Below are 16,131 nucleotides of genomic sequence, written 5' to 3' on the forward strand. Positions count from 1 at the left end.
GATTTTGTTCACACGTCGTCAGCATGCACAGTGCAAATACATTCCCCCTAAGCAACTAAAGGCGTTAGTGTGATTCAAATTGAACTCTTAGTTGCAGATGAACTCCAAGGTTTGTCACTAAGATTTGAATCTTTCTATGAATATACATCGACTCCGTGAAGGCATTTCTTACAAAAATAAACATGGGAGATGTTTACAGCACACAATTCAATTAAAATAACCTTACTCATCAAATAAAGATCGAGGGGTCTCATCATATTCTGCAATTTGAAGCTGTGACAGAAACAAAAGGGACAAGATATGAGCACGTTGATTATCAAAGCTATCTTAGGGCAGACAGTTCACGAGAGGTAGCAAAAATAGAGTTTCAATACTTACTGCAGTAAACGAATTGGTTGAAATCGAGAGTCGCCCTCCCTTGCTTGCTCGTATCAAACGAATTAAACAGGTTCCTGGGAACATATAAAAAATCTTAATAACGCAGAGCGTCACCACAAACAGCGAAAGTGAAACAGATAAAAAATGGAAATTTTAACGACTTCTTCAACTTAAGAGGGGTGAAAGTGAAACAGCACGAATCAATGTCACTTCAAATAATAGATACTAATACTCCTCAACTAAGTCATTCAAACGGCACAGATGCTAGTAGGTAGTTGTTGTATAATCAAAATGATGAAAAACTATGATCGGTGTGCTTCTCAGCTCTGTTTACCTGGCTGACTGTACAAATATACAAAGTGATATGAAATCGTCAAGTTTGAGTTTGCCACTCTTCGTTTGATCAAAACTCTGAAATAATAATAAAAAAAGGGGGAATACGTGATCTCTACCAACTCGTTGTAAGTTATGTAAACTGCAGCCTATGTTTAATCTACTTCACATCTTTACCTCACAAACAGTGTAAAAAGCTGGGGAGTCGAGAGAAAAACCAATTTTCACCAATGCCTGGAGTTATAAGAGAGTATAACACAATGTATCAACAGAAGTCCTTAAGTTAGCATCTTGAAATTGCAATAGCTAAAAGTTCACAACTAATTGACGTTTACATACCTCGTAGGCTTCATCCGGAACAAGAAATCCACGCCCCCTACTCCAACGAAAAGAGAAAATACCATAAATTACCTAGTTTTTTCCAATTATAACCACAGTAATCACAACCAACAACCGAGGCAAACAATTAAATGCAGGATTATATGATTCTCCTTAGTCAGACACATAGTTTTAGGTGCTGACTCACAGTGAAGTGTTTTATAAGTGCTGCTTAAAACATATCGAAAACAGAAAATGTCGCATGAAGTGTATCAAAACCTCCTCAAATAATCTGATACAAAAATCAATATATCACTATGAGACTATTTCAATCATAGCCAGCAACAGCAGGTCAATGAAAAATTAAAATTTAATCATAGCTCTGTACATCTACAAGAAATGCAGAAGAGTATCAATCAATTTTGAAGGTTTCACTCAGAAGCATACAAAGTTAATATTGATCATGAATATATCTAAAGCTATTTCTCTTCAGGATATCAAACAAACTAAAACAAGTGGAATCTATACAAGATCTAATATTCCAAATCAATACTCATAAAACAATGTCATTCTATTAGATAAAACTGCACAGTCAAGTTAAATGTAACAACTCACCTTTCTAAGCTTGAAAATTCCTGTTGAACCTGCAAGAAAAGCAAACAGGAGCTAGTTACACAACGAGCATAAGATAATCTTTTTTCTTGGTAAAAGCTTTCTTTGCATATTTAAAATGAACAGAAGGCCTCATTATTCCTCTATCACAACATTGATGTAATAACGATGTGATTCCACAACTTTTTAACATAAATCATCGCTAAGAAGCATGAATACGGGTAAATGACTTCATGACACGCGTTGTTGAAGATTCACAGCATTAAAAAAGATCCACTTCTCCAGTTCCCTAATGTCTTCAACTAGTCTCTCCAGACCAAAGGCCTTAATCAGGTTGCAAACAAAGTTGCAGTTTTTCCTTATTCTTTAGTATAAAATATAATCACACAAGTGACTGAGGGCTCTAAAAACTTGAAAACATGAAAATCACACAACTTGAGGGTTCTAAAAACTTGGAAGAAAAAAATAGGAACTTGTTATGTAGAATGTACTGACCTTCAGAAGGAACTTGTTGAGTTCAAAAAATTCTGGAACACCAACAAAGTGTAATGTTAAGATACTGTCCATTCTCATGAATACAATTTTACAATCTTGTAAAACAAATGCAATAACTATGCGATAATTAAGGGAGAAGAACACACCTTCAAAGCTCATAGTTCCATTACTGTCGAAATCATACATCCTAAATTGCACAGCACACAATGTCAAAATTCAAAATTTCCAATTCATTTTAGACCTACCTAAATAAGTACACATCACACCTGATCATTTGCTGAACAACTGATAGAGAGAATTGAAGGTTTCCGACTGCCAAAGCGCTCTGATCATCAACAAAATGTAAGAAAAAATCAACACCCCAAAATTTCTCCAAATATCACTACTTCCGCCTCATTATAGCTGATTACTTGAATTAGAACTAACCTTGAGCTGAGCAGCAGTTATATTTCCTGTTTTCTGCGAGTCAACTCGATCGAACCACTCTCGCAGAAAAGCCCGATTCTCCATTTCTGCTTTTAGTTCTTCTCCCTCAATAATCCTAAAATTGATTCTCGGAAAAAGCTTTTTCCCTTTTTCCAAAAATTATAATTTCTTGATTTTTTTAGCAATTCAAGATGTTGGAATGGAAATTGATTTTGCCACATGTGCTGTGGATTTCTTTTTGCAATCCTTGCAAATAAAATAATCTGAAAGAAGCAAATCAAGCTAAGAATAAATCTGTAATGTGATTTGCAAATAATGTACAGTATTTAAGAATTAAGATTAATTACTTTTTATACATTCATTTGAATTTTAATAGTTTAAAAAATTATTATTAGTACAATCAAATTAAAATCACATTGCATTAAACTAAATTTATTTATTCGTAGATTTAAGTATCTAGCATAATATTTGTGTAAATAATTCTCATATAGGAGTACAATATGTAGCATAATATTTACATCCGTATAAGAATAAAAAAATGATTTAAAGATGCATTCCCTTGTATTCAAGTTGTTCCATATCCAGTTGACAATTTTAAAATTTTAAATCAGTGGTAATTTTGGATTAAAAAATTTAATTTAATTTAATTTAATTTAATTTAATCTAATTTAATTTAATTTAATCTAATTTAATTTAATCTAATTTAATTTAATCTAATTTAATTTAATCTAATTTAATTTAATCTAATTTAATTTAATCTAATTTAATTTAATCTAATTTAATTTAATCGTTTCTTGGGCGAAAATGTAAGTATATTCTTGAAAAACTATTTACAAATCAGCACTTTTCATAAATTTTTTCCTTGCATTATTGGTCTGGTCTAAATTACCGACTGCAATTGCACAACGCTTTTAGACTTCCAGAAAACGCGCTTTCATTCACCAAACCAAGCGATAATAAAAACGCTCCATCAAATCTCAATTTGATCCCTGTACTTCTGTTTTGTCGATTTTCACCCCGTTTCCCCAAGTTGCCCTTTTCTTGTAATCTGTTTATTTTATTTTATATATTCTCCAAATCCTATTTACTTCGCTTTCTCTATTAATAATTCTCTGCATTTCAACACAGGAGACGACTCTAGGCTCCGATTTGTTTCGATTTAGTGTTAGGGTTTTTGATTGATTTCATCGACGACGAGAATAAATTTCACCGCGAAAATGGCTGCTGAGGCGGACTCCAGCACGGGGGTTGCGGCGATTGAGGAGGTGAACGTAAACATCCGATGCTCAAACGGCTCTAAATTTTCGGTGAAAACGAACCTCGAATCGACGGTGGCGGAATTCAAAGGTGTTTTGGCGCAGAATTGCGATGTGCCAGCTGATCAACAGCGGTTGATCTACAAGGGCCGGATCTTGAAGGATGACCAAACCCTAGTTAGCTATGGTATGCTACTCCCCTTTGAATCCTGCTAGTTTTAATTTTAATATTTTTGGGCGGTCTGATGTGTTTGTTGTTTGATTAAACAACTATATGGATGATTGGTTTTGTGTGATATCTTTGCTTGTGGTGCGGTTGGCTATGTTGATTCAGTTTCTGACCTATTGTTTATGTTCAATCTGGGAAATTCTGTCAATTGAATGCTGAATGCATCTGTAGAAAATGAAATTGTCTCTGGTAGAGTAATTAAGGAAACGACAACTGAAATTATTGAAAAAATTAGCTCAAAGGAAAAATCAGTATATTGGGTAAGATAATAATGGAAAATAATCAGGTATTGCTGACTTAGTTGATGGTAAACTAACACGTGGAAGCAATGGAAGGGGTTACTATGAATTGCGGTTAGCACTTAATGGCTACATATTTTGTGGTGAAGCCTTATCAGAGGCACTTGAAAATGGGATATTGTTAGTTAAACTTAAACAGGAATGTCTGGAAGATTGCATTGGCATGAGGAGCTCTATTATACCCATACTGTAAATTAATTATAGCATATTTTTAGTGTTTCACCTAACTTTCCTTAAGGAATATACCCTCTCAATAATGTCCATATTTGCACTCAGATCATATAGTCTATTTAGGACCAATGCATCTTCTGCTTAACATTCTTTATAGAGGCACCTGTCGGACTTCTAAATGATACCACATTTTCACATGGCATATTAGTACTTGATGAAGCTTTTCCCCTGCCTTCTAAGTATGGGATGTTCCTACTCTTGAATAGGTTTGCAGGCAGATCACACTATTCACATGGTTCGTGGTTCTGCACCAGCTTCTGCACCTTCTCCTGCTCCCGTTCCTACTGGTCCTGGGAACACCACCACTACTCCTGCTGCCACACAAGGTGGTGGTCCGACTCCTGGGGGTACTGGGTTGGGTGGTACGGGTGCATCCTTATTTCCAGGGCTTGGCTTAGGTGGACTAGGTGGTACTGGAGGGGCATCTGGTGGATTATTTGGAGCTGGACTTCCAGAATTTGAACAGGTGCAGCAACAACTAACTCAGAATCCTAACATGATGAGGGACATAATGAACATGCCTGCCATTCAGAGCTTGATGAACAACCCTGAGATTATGCGCAGCCTAATTATGAGTAACCCTCAAATGCGTGAGATAATTGATCGGAACCCCGAACTTGCTCACATTCTGAATGATCCCAGTGTCCTTCGGCAAACATTAGAAGCAGCAAGGAACCCTGAGCTAATGCGTGAAATGATGAGAAACACTGACAGGGCAATGAGCAACATTGAATCATCTCCTGAGGGATTCAACATGCTTAGGCGCATGTATGAAAATGTACAAGAACCCTTCCTGAATGCAACGACCATAGGTGGTAATGCTGTGACTGATGCTGGATCGAATCCATTTGCTGCACTCCTGGGGAATCAAGGGGGCATACAAACTAGAGATGGAGCAAATTCAACAACTGCAACAGAAACAGGAACAGCTGTTCCAAATGCTAACCCACTTCCTAATCCATGGAGCAATACTGGTAAGATAAACTTTGTTAATTAGTTGAAGGCCTTGGTTGATTACTTGACAGTAGTTCTGTAAGCAATATCTAAAACTTCAGTTTATCTGCAAAAGGGTCCATGCTTCAAGATGACACTTGATAAGAATAGGAGGGAGTAATTTATATCTGCATTTTATCTCAATCCCTTACTCCATAAACTGTTCTTAGTTTTCTTATTAGTCTATTTGGACACCACCTTGCCAGAAAAAAAGTCTCATTTGCTACTTCCTTACTTGATTAGTTTAACTAATCATATCTTCTTCCAGTATCAAATCCTTTTACATATGTATCTTGATATTCTTGTACTGGTTACAATCTACATATATAAATATGTATTACTGATGGTGTCTACCTGAGTTTCTGAATCTTTTGTTTTAGGAGGCTCTCAAACAATGAATGCTACCAGAACTAATCCAACTGGCGATGCGAGGCCACCTCCAACTACCGGACTGGGAGGACTTGGTCTTCCTGATTTAGGGAGTACAGGCTTGGGTGATCCTGCTGCATACAGTCAGTTGTTGCAAAATCCGGCTGTGTCACAGATGATGCAGAGCTTGCTTTCCAACCCTCAGTACATGGAACAAGTACTACAACAGTTGCAGAATATTGATTAAGCAAATCTTATTATGGGTATATTTTGACTGGAATTACAATTTTATTGCAGATCATGGGCATGAACCCTCAACTACGCAGCATGCTTGACATGAACCCTCAATTGAGAGAAATGATGCAAAATCCAGAACTTCTTCGACAGTTGACTTCGTCTGATATGATGCAGGTATGTCCATGATCCATATTGTTTTTGCACTCAAGTTCGCTGTAGTATGGTATGGCCTTTTTCTTGGCTAGTTTATTGTTATAATATGGGGAGTGGGTGTTTTAGTACTTGATGGTACCAAGGGACCATGAAAACTTCAGGAGTATCTTCTCTTATGAATTTCTTGTTTTTTGGTATTGTTGATCGAAATGATAAGTGTAGGAGCATTGTGATCTAATTATGCTTATATTAAAATAAGGTAATGTTAAACTTTATATGCAGCAAGGGATTCGGACTTCAGATATATTTTCTTGCATAAAGACACATATGCATGCATATATGCACACAAAATTTGGTATCTGATATTCGAATTATTAATGTAAAAAATATGTTTGCTTATTAGATATCTAATAAGTCAATGGTTTACATTATGTAAAATATTATGGTTAATCAATTATACTTGCCATGTGATTGATGTACAGTCCACACGACCCAAGTACCTGAAAATGCTATAAACTACTCTGGTTGTGAATGTATTAAGTAATAAACCTGGTTGTCTCATTTGTAAATTTTACTCAATTAAAGCAGATGGCTAACCTCCATTTCTCCTTGATATTGATTGTTTATGGTTGCTAAAGTGTTAGTTCATTGTTCAATTTCAATCCCTACACTTGGCTTGTGGAAGATTGCTCTTTGGATTTGTTATATAAATTTTGATTATATACTTCCTCCTTTTAACTATGATGATAATCTATGCTCTTGTTCCTTATTTTCAGCAAATGATGGCTTTGCAGCAACAACTTACTCGGCAGCAGTCAACTCCGTGAGTCAAAAAATTATTTCCGTTTGACGCAAGACATCCACACTTAAGAAGTTACTTAAAAAAGAAGATGTATAGGTTGAATTTTGTTGCGAATGTGGTTACATCGCATGCCTTGCCCTCTTATAACTTTTAACTGTTCTTGTTCTTACTGAAGAAAGTCAAATTAATCAGCTAGTGAAAGTTGTCTAAAAATATGTCACAACCCAACTACTGAATACCATCCCTAATATGTTTGTTTATTAGCTCTACTCATGCGTTTATAAGGTATTATTATAACCTATTGTATTCCCTTTTGCAGGGAAGGAGACCAGACTAATCAAAATAGAGGTATGAAAGCAAGCTAATACTTTAGTCGGATCAAAACTCAGTTATCACTTCATTATCTCTCCTTGTGTAGAATTGAAGTATTCCAATGCCACAACCTTGTTTGTCTCTTTATTTTTGGATGCAGGACCACAAAACAATATGGGTTTGGACATGCTGATGAATATGTTTGGTGGGCTCGGAGCTGGTGGCTTTGCTGTTCCTAATGCCCCTGACGGTTGATCTCTTTGAACTTCGATCTGATATGCCATATTCATTCTTCAATTTGTGTGATGACGTAAAAAAATGTTTCTTGTTCCCCAGTGCCCCCAGAAGAACTGTATGCAACTCAGCTATCACAGCTCCAAGAGATGGGTTTCTTTGACACTCAAGAGAACATCAGAGCACTCCGTGCCACTGCAGGAAACGTGCACGCAGCTGTTGAACGACTTCTAGGAAACCTCGGGCAATAGTCTGGCGAATTGTGTACAATTTTTTGGACGCAAAGGAAAGTGAAAAAAAACTAGTCTGAGTTTGGTTACAGGCATATTTACATGAGACCACATGAGCAATTGAGCGTGAGAATAAAATACAACTCACTTTGTGTTGGGGCTTTTATGCTCTCTCGCCATGGGAATGGGATGGGAGATTTCTACCATCATCATAGTAGTATATTGATTTGTGCCTGTGTACATACTTAAAAGAATTATGTTCGTCTTGACATCTTGTATTACTTCCCCCTTCCCCATCACTGTCTAAACACTTCCTTTCCCTCATTTTATTTATAACATTTAAGTTTATGTTTGTAGAAGTCTTGTCTGCTGTATATTCTTTATTTCCCATCTCCTGCTGTTGACTTTGTTTGGAGCATGAAGGTCCAAACAACGTCGTTCTGATTTAACAGAAATTTTTACTCTGCCAATTTACAAATGATTTAGAAGCCACGACTACTCAATTTTGATGTAAATTAACAATGTAATCACTCGAAATATTATGAATAAAACGTGCTCGAGTTCAATAAAAACGAGTTTTAAAGAGATGAAAGAAACCTGAAAAGCGCTGCAGTGATTTCGCGCATTCAACACTTGTCCGCGAACCTGCTTTATTTAATTAATATTTATTTTTTAGTATTTTTTTATTTCTAAAACTACCTGCGCTAGATTTCTCTCTCTCTATTTTTGTGTGTGCGGAGATGAATCTGTGGCTACGCAGGGGCTATGCCGTCAGCCTGAAGTAGTACGATTAGTATTTGCAATCTTATTATCGTCTTCGCATCTTCTAATTTCACAATAACTTGCGCAACGCAACTCTTACTCCCCTTGTGATCAGCAGCTGAATTTTCGTTTGGGTGTAAGAATTTCATCGCCTCCCTTCCGAATTAAGTTTTATTTCTTTTGCATTTTGTTATATGTGCTTCGAATCCTTGTTTTTCTGCTGGGATTGACGTTTAAATTGCTACGATTTTAAAGTTGGAGGAGTGGTGGGTGGTGCCGTAGTGGTGTTGTTGCTATTCCTTTCCTGTAGTTTGATTCTTACAAATTGTGTTAATTGAGGGTAAAATTAGGTTTGATCGAATTGATTGGCTCGTGTAATGTCTTCCATTTTAGGTTAAGCTATTGATGCAATGTGCTGCAAATGCTTTGGAATGGAATGGTTATGGAGTTCCATTTCCAATTGGGTGTACTATAAGTTAAGCATAAATGGTAATTTTATTTCCTGGAAGAAGAAAGATTGAATATTTTGCAATGAATTTCTGAAAAAGAAGGCTCGAATGCTTTTTTCCATTATTACGTTGTGTTTTTCACTGAGACCTTTCAACTTAGGTGCTATATGGTAGATATGATTTGTGGAAAGACTAACTTTGATTGCTTCTATACCTAATATTTATATCAGTACTTGAAGGTATATCACTACTCTTATGTTGAATTTTATTGGTTCAACTATTTGGGTATTGAGAATAATAAGTAGTTGTATCCAACCTTACTCCTTTAGCCATATGATCCACAAACTTTTCTTCCTCTTGAATCTTCACTATAATGCACTTAGGGGAAGCGAACCAACATTCTGTTTCTGGTTCCAAGTTTTGATGACCTGCATACTATATGTCTAGCTGGTGGTTTGTATCATTTCCTTTTCTAATAGACGAGTTCTTTATTCCTAATTCTTTCCAATGTGACTTCATGTATCAGGGTTTCATTTAATATACTGTATAAGATTGGGATTCTGATGGTTCAACAAACAAAAGATTCTACATTTACTGAATACGGGCTTGCTCACGCTGAATCTGGTCTGTCAAATTCTGAGAAGCAACTTTCCATCTCAATTGCCGCAAAGAGGACAGAATTGCTGGGCTCCCGTAATGAGAGCCCCATGGCCGTGTCTAAATCTATTGGAAGCCAGTTCCCTGTGGAGACCAGTGAAAGTGTTGGTGAAGCTGTTAAGATTTCTGGAACCAAAAGGTCTATACCGAGCCCTCTGAAAAGTAATGGTGGAAGCGCGCACATTGTCTATGTTCGCAGAAAACCTGAACTAGAAATAGCAAAGAGCAATCTTTGTGATACTCAACTTAATGCCAAAAATTTTCCTGATACGAAGAAATCTGTTAACCAGGATGATGTAACTCAACAGTTAATAGAGAAGAATGAGCCCATGATATGTGTATCAGATGCTGCACCACTTCCTAGGGCTTCTTCCCCGAGTTTCTCATCTACAAGACGTTCAGTTTCTCCTTCTCTTGGAGTATCTGGTAATATATCATCACCAGAGAATATTAAACACGTTGATTTTAACTGTAGAAAAACTTCTCCAAAAGAACCTGCAATGGTGAGTGTCAGTCTCTGGGAAGAACAATATAACCGCTTGCAGAGTTTCTTGAAAATGTTGGATCAATCAGATCAGTATGAATATGTTCAGAGTATGTCCCTGCATATTGTAATATCTGCAATCTGTACATTTCTTAATATTTTGAGTACTGACTTTCTGGTCCAAATTTCCAGTGCTTCGATCGCTTTCATCTGTTGAGCTTAGCAGACATGCTGTGGAACTTGAGAAACGATCAATTAAGCTTTCGTTGGAGGAAGGTAATCATATGTTGCATGGAAAATTCTTACGTTGCTTTTAGTATACCTTGATTATACTTTGTTTTGTTTCCTCTTCTTCTTCATAGATGTAGGTTTTAATTGGTCACCTGGTGAGTATCACCATTCTTTCTGAAGAATCCTAGACTATGAAGACTTTGTTGCTTGTGTGCTTCCACATGAACAATTCAACTGATTACAGTTTGTACAGAATATCATTTTTTACCTTTTTCTAATTAATAGTAATGATGATAGAACCTAAAAGGAAAATAAAGAAGATTTGGCACAAAAGGAGTTTTTCCCTATAAAATTGGTCGTTGCAAACCATAGTACTAGTATGAAATCAACTACGCCACTCCTTTATCTACTAAAGATATGTCTCTGGCTTTCATCTTTAGTCAGGAGGCAGCGGCCTTGCATGGTATAACAGTTAGCTTAAGGATTCTCCTGAGGGAAATGTGTTATATGATATATCTCTTGCTTTCATCTTTAACCAGTAACACTGCATGCAACCAGATTCGTATTAAAAAAATATTAGTGTAGGATCCCCTACATGCAATGGGGTCATTGTTTTTCAATATATGAATTTGATATTTGTGAAACATCAGAATAACGTTGATCCATATTATCATATCTATAAGCATCTATGATATTGTATAATATAATATGCTACTGAAACCAAAACCATGAAAGCTAGCAAAGTACTTTAACGTTTTCCTGCCCGACCTAGAATCTCATGGATGTTTTCTGCATCACTGTATCTGTATTTTGAAGTGCAGTTTCCTTATGCTTGTGCTTTCTATGTCATCCAATTGGATGCAATATGAAAATTTTAGTTGTGGGTTCTCTCTGTCTTCAGAACCACAATTAGGTGGAAGGGAAAGAGTACTGACATACAATTTATTTACTTGTTTGTGCTTCAGCAAAAGAGATGCGACGGGTTCGGTTCGCTGATGTCTTGGGTAAATATGGAAAGAATGTCTGTACACCCTCTAATCTACCAGAGCAGTTACACAAGTAAAAAAACTGCACCAAAGCAAGGTTTGCTCTCTTTTTTTAATACCAATACAAAATGATGTGGTTGTAGATCTGTAGTATGTATATATCTTGGTACAGAAAGTGCAATGAGGAGCACTCTTGCATTTGGAGGTGCTTCATATAGATATAGCTATTTGCTACAGGAATAGCACTCTCCTAGTTCCCATTGTCTATTATGCTTACAAATAAACAAATTTATGTGTATTTAGCTGTCTAAATGCTCCAAATTCTTGGGACCAAAGTTGTACCTACTGTGAAATGTTCATCTCATAAAAAAGATAGATTGGAACTTGTCAATAATATGTGATGTCAACATCCACCCAAAATCAAATTCCTATAATATATTTAATACTATTAGTAGTATTTATATGTGTATCTTTTCTTTGCTTCTTATTTTTGGAAGTATAATTACTAGCTGACTTATTGCCTAGCACATCGTTTAAGTGTTTTTATTATTCAATTGACAATTTGACATAGCTAGCTAGGCATGAGGATGCCACAAGTCCTATTTATTAAAGTCGCATGATTATTTATAAAAATATTTAATTTGTAATAATTTTTTATCCTGACTTCTGTATAAGCTACAACTGTTTGTATGCAAAGGAATCAAGGTGTTGGGCTGGTTCAACAGCATTTTATATTTTTAAAATATTATAGTATATATATATATATGTGTGTTTGTGATTTGGATGATACTTGTATTCACATCAGATAAGCTTGAATGACTCTGTTTAATTGGTGGTCAATTTTGTGATATAAAATGTGGGCAAGAATCTTCAATGTATATACCAAAGCAATTATTCCAGATATTCATATCAATATTGGATCTCTATCCACGAAGGTATCTAATAATTGACTTTACATGTGGGAATATTAGTTTAATAGTAAAGATTATCATTATCATCGTCATCATCTCCACCGTCTAAATAATTGAGGTTTGACTTTATTACATGGACATATAATTCAATACGTCCAGATTATCACCTAAAACGTTTACCATCCTTGGATTTTAGTTTAATCCAATTGGCATCAATGACATATACATTTAGTATTTATATTCAAACACTCACATATAATCACTTGGAATCCGGTCATATACACTGATTCTCTATCTCTCTTACATATAATCACAAAGCTTAATTCAATAATGACTAAACAAATATATTACTATAACAAATTGGTTATATATTGACAAACTTGGAATGTCAAAGATGTAAGGCTTATCATAGCTTTATTTTCCTAAATATAAGGTCATCCGCAACGCTGTCTCTTAACCGTCTCATCTCTTAACTATTCATGGGTTCCACTGTACTTTTCACTCCATCTTTTAATTAATTAAGAGATAGCACCTGTATCTCTTAACCATCTTTTAACCATCTCATCCCTTAACTATTCATTCAATTTCATTTTTTTTTATTTCCAACAAATTCAATTAATAAAAACACACTTCATTAAATAAAATAAAATTACAATTTAAAATCCTAAAAAATATAAAAAACACATAATTAAAATCTAAATAAATAAATAAAAAGACGTAATTTAAAATACTAGAAATTAAAAATTACACACTTAAAAAATTACACACTTAAAAATTACACACTTAAAATACTAGAAATTAAAAAATTACACACTTAAAATCCCCCGAAGGCGGTGGCGGTGCACTCAAGCCACCTGTAGGCGGAATACCAATTTGTCTTGCCATATACTCAATTCCAACAAGATGGGCTTGATATTGGGGAGGCCTCATGCAGGAAGTGTCAGCCATCGTTGCGTGACCCGCCCTCGATTATTGACCACCCGCCGTGTGCTTCGTGCGTTTCGAGCTCGAGCCCGTGCTGGACTGGACACCGCCAGCCCACCTTTCAACGTCTTTGACAGCCTCCCAAACATCGACATGTTTGAATTCTTTGTTGTTGTCGTAAAAAAAGACTCGCATAGCCGCTCTCAGAATGTCGGCTCCACTGGCTCCGCTTTGGTAATTCGCCGCTTCATTCTTATAGATCCCGCAAAAAAATTTGACATCTTTGTCGACTCGGTCAAAATGACTGCGGAGCATCTTCCTCCTTCCGGATTGGGTTCATCCGGAAAATCCTCCATAATTTGGGATAATCCCTGCGATTGCCCATACCTCGGGGCAGAGGGACGAGAATATGCATCCACATCAAAATAGGGTGATTGGTACGCCGCTGGCGTCGACGAGCCTTGGGTGCCCAGCGTCGACGAACCCGAACCGGAAGCACCCAAGACATTGTACATGCCCCCCAATAGTCAAACGTGTTCAAGTCATAGCCGTCGGAGCCGCCAAAGTTTCCGTCGCCGGACATTTTGAGATGAAAATTGGAGAGAAAATAGAGATGAATTGAGAAGAATAGATGTGTGTTTGTGTGTATAATGAGAATGAAAGATGAGTATTTATAGAATAAAAAAGAATAAAAATTAAAATATTACCGTTGAACGGTAATATTACCGTTTTTTAATTTTTATTTATTAAAATTGAATTTTTTTAAAAATTATTTATTACTTCAGCATGACGACGCCCACTCGCGGGCCGGCGAGTGGGCGTCACTCCTAGCGCCAGCGCTCGCCACGTGACGCCCGCCGAGACGAGACCAAGATGGAAGGCTGCATCGCCGTCTCGCTGCCGTCTTGTCTCTCCAAGACGAGACCGAGACGGGGGCGAGACGTGTTGCGGATGCTCTAAGGCACAAAAGTTTGGTTTAGTTAGTTTGTTACTATATGACATGTTCCAATTTTATTAACAAATATCTCATGCCTGTACTGATTGTAATGCAGAACTAGTACGTCCCTTGTTTTGTTTTATTTATTATTATTAGTTTTAATAGAATAAAACTTTATTTTAATATTGTATTGTAGTGGATATGTTTGTTTTTAATTGAACGGTTGAGAATTTTGATTTAAGGTTCATTCGGTATTTGCAATGAGTATATAAAAATCATGATTTGACTTTTATTTTGCCTTAAACTTAAATTCGTAAGTTACTCATTTTGTTTGGATTATACTATTAATTTTGTAGTTTCTATCAATTGTTTGCTTAACTATTTGTCAATGAATCATAGTATTATTTTTTTTTATATATGCTTAATATTTTGATGTCTTGTTAAGATTTTCAAAGAGCATTTAATTATATGGAATATGATTAATATGTTGGTGTATAATGGAGTTTGAAATTATTTCTTCCACTCTTCTCCTCACTCGTCTTGGGTTTAAGATCAGTAAAGGCTATGATGAGCTATCAATTGAGACCTAATATTCTTTTAATTAAAAGAGTGAACTACATAAAATGTCTCTCCCGTTTTCATTTGTTTCACTCCAGACCACTAACAAAAAAAAATATTGCCACAAGTCTCTGGCCTTTAACATAATCACATATCGTATATTTGTAGCCATTTTTTGGACCAAAATGCCCAAATGCCTTGAAGGGCATTTCAGTCATATTACCAACACTTGCAGGCATACTCTGCACTTTTGTCAAATCAGTACATGCAGCAGTGTAGCTTGCAGATTCACAAATAAATGAAATAAATAACTATTGCAACATATATAGTTATAAAAACATGCTGCATAATTTGCGCTGCTTCATTCACCAGATCTGAAATCTCGATATGTCGGCGGGTGCGGCCGGCGACGGTTTCCACCGCGGAATATTCGAGGGATGCATCTCCGGCAGAGACATGAACATCGAGCGGCGGCCGTACCATAAGAATTGCAAGTGCACCCTTCACAAAGAGCGCGGCCACTGCAGCCACGCCTCTCGCCACAACTCGATCTCCTATCCGATCCGAAGGACGTGGAGCAAGGGCTGCTTGGCGCTGATGAATCTCTTTTCTCCGATCACCGGTGCCGCCTCTCCGTGCCTAGGGTTGGAACGGTACGGTATACCGCGCCGAAATGGCCATACCGCATACCGTACCGTACCGTGCGGCAAAACCATACATTTACCGTACCACTTTTGTCGGTATACCAAAATTTATATATCGTTACCGTACCACTTTTATCGGTATACCGTATCGTGATTTCGATATACCGCAATATGTTGTATACCGTGATTTCCGGTATATACCGCAATTTGCGGTGTACCGTGTTATTTGCGGTATAACGTGGTATACCGCGGTATATACAAAATGCATACCTTTAGCGTACCTAAAATTACCGGTACGGTATGATACCGTACCGAAAAGTACGATATACCAAAAATTTGGTATGTTCGGTATTTTTTCGGTACGGTAAGTGCGGTATTTCGGTATATTTTCCCAGCCCTATCTGTGCCACAATTCGCCCTCCTTCGTTGCCGCCGCGGCGCAGGGAGATATGACGAGGACGCAGACGCATTTGGTCCTGTACAAGGAGGAGGACGAAGAGGAAGAGGTCGATTAGTTTTTTTTTTTAATTTCTCTTTGTTGTTCTTATTAACATTGATTCGTGGTATGTTTTGGGGAAATTCTTTCAATTATCAGAGACAAGAAATTATATATTTTCATATTTTTAGAAAAAAAAAACCTTCTGCATAATTTATTGAACTCGCAAATTATGGTTTTCTAAT

General features: G+C 36.5%; 3 protein-coding genes across 5 annotated transcripts; 2 read left to right on the top strand and 1 right to left on the bottom strand.

Moving 5' to 3' along the window:
* Nucleotides 1–98: 98 nt before the first annotated feature.
* LOC121751929 (sorcin-like) lies at nucleotides 99–2,832 on the bottom strand. The gene is made up of 10 exons (XM_042146752.1): nucleotides 2,563–2,832; nucleotides 2,403–2,461; nucleotides 2,283–2,323; nucleotides 2,137–2,168; nucleotides 1,645–1,673; nucleotides 1,051–1,087; nucleotides 889–945; nucleotides 713–789; nucleotides 379–452; nucleotides 99–273 (listed from the first exon to the last, which is right to left on the bottom strand). The coding sequence occupies exons 1-10, from the start codon at nucleotides 2,644–2,646 to the stop codon at nucleotides 254–256; spliced, it is 510 nt and encodes a 169-aa protein (XP_042002686.1). The 5' UTR covers nucleotides 2,647–2,832; the 3' UTR covers nucleotides 99–253.
* Nucleotides 2,833–3,570: 738 nt separating this feature from the next.
* On the top strand, nucleotides 3,571–8,266 carry LOC121751673 (ubiquitin domain-containing protein DSK2b-like). 2 transcript variants are annotated; one of them, XM_042146479.1, is made up of 8 exons: nucleotides 3,571–4,005; nucleotides 4,784–5,551; nucleotides 5,954–6,156; nucleotides 6,237–6,350; nucleotides 7,106–7,152; nucleotides 7,451–7,479; nucleotides 7,604–7,693; nucleotides 7,780–8,266. In XM_042146479.1, exons 1-8 carry the CDS (start codon nucleotides 3,780–3,782, stop codon nucleotides 7,926–7,928), a joined length of 1,626 nt encoding a protein of 541 aa, XP_042002413.1. In that variant the 5' UTR covers nucleotides 3,571–3,779; the 3' UTR covers nucleotides 7,929–8,266. The 2 variants fall into 2 exon arrangements, with proteins under 2 accessions (XP_042002413.1, XP_042002411.1); XM_042146477.1 differs by having other exon boundaries at nucleotides 3,573–4,005; nucleotides 5,951–6,156.
* A 273-nt stretch (nucleotides 8,267–8,539) lies between these two features.
* Nucleotides 8,540–11,896, top strand: LOC121751674. Of its 2 annotated transcripts, none has more exons than XM_042146480.1 (4): nucleotides 8,540–8,805; nucleotides 9,645–10,369; nucleotides 10,452–10,535; nucleotides 11,456–11,896. In XM_042146480.1, exons 2-4 carry the CDS (start codon nucleotides 9,682–9,684, stop codon nucleotides 11,551–11,553), a joined length of 870 nt encoding a protein of 289 aa, XP_042002414.1. In that variant the 5' UTR covers nucleotides 8,540–8,805; nucleotides 9,645–9,681; the 3' UTR covers nucleotides 11,554–11,896. The 2 variants fall into 2 exon arrangements, with proteins under 2 accessions (XP_042002414.1, XP_042002415.1); XM_042146481.1 differs by lacking the exon at nucleotides 8,540–8,805 and adding an exon at nucleotides 9,046–9,158.
* The last annotated feature ends 4,235 nt before the right edge of the window (nucleotides 11,897–16,131 follow it).

The sequence above is a fragment of the Salvia splendens genome, chromosome 10, assembly GCF_004379255.2.
Source record: "Salvia splendens isolate huo1 chromosome 10, SspV2, whole genome shotgun sequence".
NCBI classification, from domain to species: domain Eukaryota; kingdom Viridiplantae; phylum Streptophyta; class Magnoliopsida; order Lamiales; family Lamiaceae; genus Salvia; species Salvia splendens.

What these genes read in the sequence shown, in the direction of transcription:
- LOC121751674 (XM_042146480.1), top strand. Translation starts at nt 9,682, where the DNA reads ATGGTTCAACAAACAAAAGATTCTACATTTACTGAATACGGGCTTGCT. An exon ending in TCAGTATGAATATGTTCAGA is followed by an intron (nt 10,370 to 10,451) that starts GTATGTCCCTGC and finishes CCAAATTTCCAG; the next exon opens with TGCTTCGATCGCTTTCATCT. An exon ending in TAAGCTTTCGTTGGAGGAAG is followed by an intron (nt 10,536 to 11,455) that starts GTAATCATATGT and finishes TTTGTGCTTCAG; the next exon opens with CAAAAGAGATGCGACGGGTT.
- LOC121751929 (XM_042146752.1), bottom strand. Translation starts at nt 2,646, where the DNA reads ATGGAGAATCGGGCTTTTCTGCGAGAGTGGTTCGATCGAGTTGACTCG. An exon ending in TTCCGGATGAAGCCTACGAG is followed by an intron (nt 946 to 1,050) that starts GTATGTAAACGT and finishes TTATAACTCCAG; the next exon opens with GCATTGGTGAAAATTGGTTT. An exon ending in CAACCAATTCGTTTACTGCA is followed by an intron (nt 274 to 378) that starts GTAAGTATTGAA and finishes TTTCTGTCACAG; the next exon opens with CTTCAAATTGCAGAATATGA.
- LOC121751673 (XM_042146477.1), top strand. Translation starts at nt 3,780, where the DNA reads ATGGCTGCTGAGGCGGACTCCAGCACGGGGGTTGCGGCGATTGAGGAG. An exon ending in ACTCGGCAGCAGTCAACTCC is followed by an intron (nt 7,153 to 7,450) that starts GTGAGTCAAAAA and finishes TCCCTTTTGCAG; the next exon opens with GGAAGGAGACCAGACTAATC. An exon ending in CCAGACTAATCAAAATAGAG is followed by an intron (nt 7,480 to 7,603) that starts GTATGAAAGCAA and finishes TTTTGGATGCAG; the next exon opens with GACCACAAAACAATATGGGT.